Genomic DNA, 7822 nt, shown 5'->3' with positions numbered 1-7822 from the left:
GGCTGGAGCCGGCACTGGGGCGAGCTCTGGGGCTGGCACATGATCATCCGTAGGGCTTGCCACACTAACGTCCTTGGGGCTTGCCACATTAACTGCCGGGTGACTTGTGGAAGCTGCATTTAGGCCAGCAGAGAAGGCTTTGCTGGCCCTGACGGCCCACCACTGCATTATATATATATTTTACGTTTACATTTAGACATTTAGCAGACGCTTTTATCCAAAGCGACTTACAATATATATATATTAATATATGTTGTATTTTATTCACATATCTTTATTTGTTATTATCTGTGTGTTGTTGTTTCTGTGTACTGAAAGCTTCTGTCACTAAAACAAATTCCTTGTATGTGCAAACATACTTGGCAATAAAGCTCTTTCTGATTCTGATATTATTATTTAATGAGGATGTAGGGTTGAGTCTATTGTGTCCCATCCTGTCTTCAACCAAAAGGCCATACAATTATTTGTAAAATGTTTAAAAGTGTTTGAATATGTGACCCTGCCTGTGAAAACCCAGCTAAAGTCGTCTTTTGTGATTTACTGTTTTCTACATAAAATCATCCTTCATTAAGATGTAGAACATTCTGTGAAAATATAACCTTTATATCTTTAATATTGACTGAGTAAGGCCATGTCAAAGATTGAAATCATAGTGAAATTAATGGTTGAAATCAAACTTTGATGCTTGTTATCTCATAATTAGATTTTGAGACTTTAGCCTGGATTTCACAGACAGGGTCACATACACAGAAGCATAAAATATGGTATTAAAAATGAAATGGGAGTATTAAAAAAGAGGTATTAAAATGTCCTTAAAAATCTAATATTGTAATTCATTTGAATAGTGACTGAAAATTTGTTAATAGTGTACTTAATTTATTATAATTATTTATACATATTCATTATAATTTGTTAAATAATTTGATTATTTACATTAATTTCATGCCTAACATTGAGCAGTTTTCCATAATTGCATGTGTGTGTGTTTTGCAGGATCCAGTGAAAGAGGGTGAAGCAAAGATCAAAGCTGACTACGCTCAACTGCTGGAAGACATGCAGAATTCTTTCCGCACTCTTGAGGACTGAAAGCAACCTTTGACCTCACACGTGTCCCACCTCTCTCCTCCCCTGTGCTGTGCAGTGCATTTCCCAGTGCTCCCTTGTGCGTGTGTACCTCTCGTCTGAATATACACTCAAACTGTTCAGCTGATCTGAACGAGACGAATGAAAGTCAGAGCTAGTAGCCATCGCTAATCTCAACACGGTCGTTATAAACGCAAAAAGAGTGTGTTCTCACTCTATAACGACAACTGTTACTTGGTGTTTGAACTATAAGATTGTATTTTAGCATCTTAGGCAAATGCCTCTGTGATCTCTCTGTGCTGAGACTCGAAGCACAAACACAGCAAATATTCATCTTCTCTTTTTCTCACCACCTGCTTTCCCATGAGTCCTCGTTGCATGTGTTAGGAGCGCAGGGGAGCACAGTGTTTACTCCCATCGCAGTTTATTTTCTCTGTGACCAATAGAAATGAGTTCTACAATAATGGGAACAATGGAAGTCAGAAAGGGATCATTGAGGCTTCCCTTATTTATTTGAATCTTGTTTTGTCTCATTAATGTGATTTCTGCTCTGTGTGTGAATGTTTGTGAGTGTGCATGGGTGTGTGGGTAGAGTATTGTGGCTTCTGTAGTGGTACATTACTGCATTTATTGTGTGGTGCTGTGTGTTCAGTTCCAAAGAATTAAACTATTGGAAACTGTTTGAATGACTCTGTTTTATGATAACAAAATTAGATTTCATTCTGTGTAGTTCTTCTCTCACTTATCTCCTCTAACTTTCAAAAGTTTGGGGTCGGTAAGTTAAATTAAAAATGTTATTTACATTTTTTTCATCACCAAATCTGCATTTATTTGATTAAAAGTTGAGTAAAAATAGTAGTATTGTGAAATATTATTACAATTTAAATGAATGTTTTTTTTTTTGTTTTTTTTTAATATATATTTTAAAATGCAATTTATTCCTGTGATGGAAAAGCTGAATTTTCAGCAGCCATTACTCCAGTCTTCAGTGTCACATGATCCTTCAGAAATCACTTTGATTTGATGATCTAAAATGCTGATTTGGTGGAGTAACATGTTTTTTCTTTCTTTTTAAAATAATGTTGAAAACATTTGTGCGGCTTAATAATTTTTTTGGTGTCAATTCATTAAAAAAACTTTAGATGAATAGAATGTTAAAGGGATAGTTCACCCAAAAATGAAAATTCTGTCATCATTTACTCACCCTCATGTCGTTCCAAACCTGTACGAGTTGCTTTCTTATGTTGAACATAAAAGAAGATTTTTTGAAGACAGTTGGTGGTTGCCATTGACTTCCATAGTAGGAAAAAAATACTATGGAAGTCAATGGCAACCACCAACTGTCTTCAAAAAATCTTCTTTTATGTTCAACATAAGAAAGCAACTCGTACAGGTTTGGAACGACATGAGGGTGAGTAAATGATGACAGAATTTTCATTTTTGGGTGAACTATCCCTTTAAAGAGAACATTAATTTGACATAAAAGTTTTATAAATGTTATTATAAATGTCTTCATCACTTTTGATCAGTTATATGTTTTCCTGCAGAATAAAAATTTTTCATTTCTTTAAACATGTTTACTGACCCCAAACTTTTGAATGATATTGTAGGTCTGTGTTTCCAATTTGAATATCTTTACAAATTCACAATATTTTGATTATTTATTTTGAATACAATTTTTTTTTTTTTGCTTTCCTCTGAGACAGGCTTGTGTTGGCCTGCCCTCATGGATGTTTTTCAAGCTGTGGTTACTCGTGTACTTACATGAGACAGGGAAGTCACCAGAGATACTTTGAACAGTAAAACTTGTTTATTTGTGTCAGAAGGATAGATGGTGATTTTCACAGTAAACAAACCTAAACCCATGGGACAAAATCACACAGTCACAAACCAGTTCACAATCGGCTATTTCTGAGCTGAAGGCCCTGCTGGGTCTTACAAAAAGCATGCAGGTGAAAATGAAGAACTTTGCAAAATAGAATACTGAAGCACAGCATAAGTGTTGAGATCAGGCCTCAGGATTCAGTGTTGAGTGTTTAAGATTGAGTTCTGATTGATATAACTTAACATAATGGTACTCTGGTATGAAGCCAGTTCAGCCTCTGCTAAACATTCTATCCACTCAACAGTCCATCTGCTCAGCTTGAGGCATGCAAAGGACTTACATCAGTGTCTACTAAATAACATCTATCATATGTTGTTATGATGATCCTATTAAAAGACTTGCAATTATGAAAACATATGTGCATGCATATAGATCAATAAAAAGCAAAAACAGGTATGCAGATATGATCTTGCATATGGGGCACGGCTGGTTTTGAACACTGACAGAGCAATGAACTGAAAGTTGTATCAGCCATATAAGTCGTCATATAAAACTCAAAAGATCATGTTAAAAATAAATACACAGCAGACTGGATTAAATAAACAAAAACATTAACCGTAACTATTTTTCATCTTAGGAACCATTCATGCAGAAATACAGCTATTTTCAAATGGTTCATGTACTTATTCTTACAAAGGAAATGCATCCTCACATTTGATATTTAATAGGTGATGACATACAGTCTGTTGAATATAAATGATTTATGACCATGAACTACTAGGTTACTCCAGGCTGGTACTGGCATGAGAGCAAGACGTACACATGTTTATGTTAGTGTGTTTTTATGAAGGTCTAGCTGCTGAACTGTAATGTTTTGTGGATATAGAGGGAGGGAAGAAATAAAGTCGGCTCATTTGTTTGAGCTTCCTTGTTAATTTGTCAAGGTAGGTTAGTAGAACACAGAGAAATGAGAAAGCTAAATGCTAAGAGAAAGATATAGTCTTACCTGTGAGGGCAGAGTGGAAAAGGTGACTAAGTAAGGTTCTGCAAGGTAAGAGACTGAGGAAAGCCATTTCTGTCTCAGAGAAGTGTCACACTCTGACACTGAGCTGACAGAGCTACACTTTATTTTCCCACACACACTTTATCTCACACACACTTTAGTCCTTTTTCACTCACACAGCATTACCTTATTTATCTACACTGTAAAAAATCTGTAAAAATAAGACACAATGTACTGTATTAAAGTGAAGGAATTGTATGTATTGATTTTTTACAGGTCTTTTACCTTGATTTTGTGCTCCATTGCGTTGTTTTAGAGTAACTAGGCAACGTCCTTGACACCAGCAGGGACGTTCTGAGGACGTTCTGGGAACGTCAGATTTCAATGTAAAATATGGTCCCCTAAACGTCCTGAGAACGTCCTGAATGTTCTGTGAAGGTCCTCCAAATAACGTCCCCCAACCCTTTAAAGAACTCGACATCTTGACCGTCTCAGAATGTTCTGGGGACGTAACTAGGCAACGTCCTTGACAACAGCGGAGACGTTCTGAGGACGTTCTGGGAACATAAATTTTCTAGCAGGGTTAATGGAAATTCACATCAAAATTAATGGATCGTGTCCTAGCAGAAAACTGCTAGTACACTCTCCGTTATTTATTTATTTTTTTATAGTCTATCTATCTATCTATCTATCTGTAAGGTCTGTTTTGGGTTTTGTTTCTTGTTCATTGTTTTCATGTGCGGAGTCATGTTCTGTCATGTGATTCCCTTGTCTGTGTGTTATGTTCTGATTGGTTGTTTTAGTCATGTGTCTTGTGCTTATTGGTTTATGGTCTTGTCATGTGGTTCTCAGTTCTGGTTGCCCATTGGTTGGATTGTGTCATGTGTTCTGCATTTGTTTGGTATAAGTAGCCCTCATGTTGCCATTAGGTGCGTTCGACTTCATGCAGCACTGCACAGACCGATCGGCGGCTGACTCGAAGCAGTGCATGCCGGTTAGGAGTATGCAAACACCGCGTGAGCGTCACTAACGGGAGCAGAAATGTCTGGCTTGACGGCTCCGTTTTCACCTCCGCCCCCGACTGCAAGCAGCTACTCTCGTTGACTGCCATCTGTAGCCGTGCTTCAAGTCGAACGCACCTATTGTCTCTCATCGAGTATTGTCCCTGTAACCTCTGTTGGTGAGTTTGTGGTTTTGTTTATGTCAAGTCTGCTCATGCTATGTCTGTTCATGCCAAGTCAAGTCAAGTCTAGTCAAGTCAAGTCTTTGTTTATTGTTAGAATTATGTTTGGATCACTTTGAATAAAGCTGCACATGGGTTCTCGCTACGCTCGCCTCAGTGGACTATCATTACAGAATACTCGACCTAAAGAATGAACCCAGCAGTTGCACTTCTGCAGTTACGTCAAGGCCATCGGGCAATAGAGGATTATGTTCAGGATTTTTGTGAACTTTCTAACCGGGTGGACTTTAATGATGTGGCGTTAAAGGACATTTTTCGGGTGGGTCTGAATGAGCCCATTTGCTCCCAGCTTCCTGGGGGAAAAGTTCACTGGTCCCTTGCCGAATATATAGACTATGCCTTACTGCTGAGTGGATCACCATTCACTGTGGGAACTGTGGATGATGGTACCCACAGTCCCGCAGCACCTACCAAGCCACAGTCTGCTCCCGCTCACATCATGCCTGCCAAGCCAGCTCCTGCTCATGTCATGCCTGTCAAGCAAGAACCTGCTCACATCATGCCAGTTAAGTCAAAGTCTACTCATGTCATGTCCACCATGTTAAAACCTGATCATGTCATGTCTGCCAAGCCAGAGTCTACTAACGTCATGTCTGCTACCCCAGGGCCTGTTCACGTCACGTTTGCCAAGCCAGAGATTGCTCACGTCATGCCGGCCACTCAAGAGATTCTTCTCAACATGGCCGCCATTGAAGAGCTTCGTCGCAAGATGGCCGCCACACAAGAGTCTCTTTGCAAAATGCCAGCCCTTCTAGAGTCTCGTCACGTCTCAGCTGATCTTCAAGAGTCTCGTCACGTCGCAACTGATTGTCCAGATTCTCATCACGACATGGCCACCATTTCAGAGCCTTGTCCCATTATGGCCGCCATTTCAGAGTCCGCTCACGTCAAGCCCGAGTCCCCGGCCAAGATGGCCACCACGCATGATTCCCCGGCCAAGATGGCCGCCACGCCTGATTCCCCGGCCAAGGTGGCCACCACGCCTGAGTCCCCGGCCAAGATGGCCGCCACGCCTAAGTCTGTCGCCTTGGCTGTCGCCAAGATTTCCCCAAAGGATTGGGCTATACTACCCAAGCTCCTGCGGATGCGGAGCTTGGGCTTGGACTGAAAGGTCTGATTGCTAGTGTGATGGACCCACCTCTGATGTCGGTGCGAGCTGCAGGCATCCCCATGACATCAGTGCTCTCAAGCCCAACCGTCCTAGAGGTCCTGCCACCCTCTGCTGCCCTTACTGTAATGGCGGTTGCCATTTTGAGCGTGTGGGCTGCACACTGCACTCAAGAGGCCTCTCCTGTCCATGAATCTGCTCCAGAGGCCTCTCCTATCCACGAGTCTACTCCAAAGGCCTCTCCTATCCATGAATCTGCTCCTGAGGCTTCTCCTGTCCATGAATCCAATCCAGTGCCTCCAGAAGTGGTAGCTTCCGTTGCAGAACCTCCAGAGGTGGCGGCCTCAGCTGCAGAACCTCCAGAGGTGGCGGCCTCAGCTGCAAAACCTCCAGAGGTGGCGGCCTCAGCTGCAGAACCTCCTGAGGTGGTGGCGTCCGCTTCTGAACTCTTTGCCTGTCCTGCCACAGCCAAGGAGGCCGTTCATGAACTCACTGTCTGCCTTGTCACAGCCATGGAGGCCGCTCACAAACTCACAGTCTGCCCTGTCATGGCCAAGGAGGCCGTTCATGAACTCACTGTCTGCCTTGTCACAGCCATGGAGGCCGCTCACAAACTCACAGTCTGCCCTGTCATGGCCAAGGAGGCCGTTCATGAACTCACTGTCTGCCTTGTCACAGCCATGTAGGCCGCTCACAAACTCACAGTCTGCCCTGTCACGGCCAAGGAGGCCGTTCATGAACTCACTGTCTGCCCTATCACGGCCATGGAGGCCGTTCATGAACTCCCTGTCTGTCCTGTCACGGCCATGGAGGCCGTTCATGAACTCACTGTCTGTCCTGTCACAGCCATGGAGGCCGTTCATGAACTCACTTTCTGTCTTGCCACGGCCAAGGAGGCCGTTCATGAACTCACTCTCTGCCCTATCACGGCCAAGGAGGACGCTCTCGAACTCACTGTCTGTCCTGTCATGGCCATGGAGGCCGTTCACAAACTCACAGACTGTCCTGTCATGGCCAAGGAGGCCATTCTAGAATTCTAGCGGTCTGTCCATGTCTCTGCTCCGACATGGCTTCCTGCTCTGCCGGCACCACTCGACCGTCCTGCTCTGCCTGCTCTGCCATGGCTCCCTGCTCTGCCTGCTCGGCCATGGCTCCCCGCTCTGCCGGCTCCGCCATGGTTCCATGCTCCTATGGATCTGATCCATGGCCCAGGTCCTCCAGTGTTCCACAGTCTGCCACTGCTTCACGGCCCAGGTCCCCCTCTGCTCCATTGTCTGTCACTGCTCCACGTCCCAGGTCCTCCAGTGCTTCACTGTCTGCCACTGCTCCAAAGCCCAGGTCCCTCCGCCCCGCCCCCTGGACTACTTCTGCTCCACCACCCTCCTGGACTTTTGTTGTTTTGGGTGGTTTAATTATGGTCATTAATTTTTCATTTTTAAAAATGTTTGTGTACTGCTGCGCATCCCTGTGTGTAATAAGCAAAGTGTATGCGCGTTGTTCACCCGCCTATAGGCACATATTACTAACGCTCTTTAAATTAAAAAAAAAAAAAAAAAAAAA

General features: G+C 43.0%; 1 protein-coding gene across 6 annotated transcripts in view; it reads left to right on the top strand.

The window, feature by feature from the left end:
• LOC107672757 (V-type proton ATPase catalytic subunit A-like) overlaps positions 1-1765 on the top strand; it is a 16910-nt gene extending 15145 nt beyond the window's left edge. For all 6 annotated transcript variants that reach the window (XM_016466098.1, XM_016466092.1, XM_016466093.1 and 3 more), the window contains exon 15: positions 994-1765. In XM_016466098.1, coding sequence (XP_016321584.1) covers positions 994-1086 — 93 coding nt within the window. In that variant the 3' untranslated portion in view covers positions 1087-1765. The remainder of the gene's footprint in view (positions 1-993) is intronic.
• The last annotated feature ends 6057 nt before the right edge of the window (positions 1766-7822 follow it).

The sequence above is a fragment of the Sinocyclocheilus anshuiensis genome, unplaced genomic scaffold (genome assembly GCF_001515605.1).
Source record: "Sinocyclocheilus anshuiensis isolate Anshui unplaced genomic scaffold, SAMN03320099.WGS_v1.1 scaffold88, whole genome shotgun sequence".
In the NCBI taxonomy this organism is placed as follows: domain Eukaryota; kingdom Metazoa; phylum Chordata; class Actinopteri; order Cypriniformes; family Cyprinidae; genus Sinocyclocheilus; species Sinocyclocheilus anshuiensis.
This window is presented reverse-complemented; position numbering and strand designations above follow the sequence as displayed.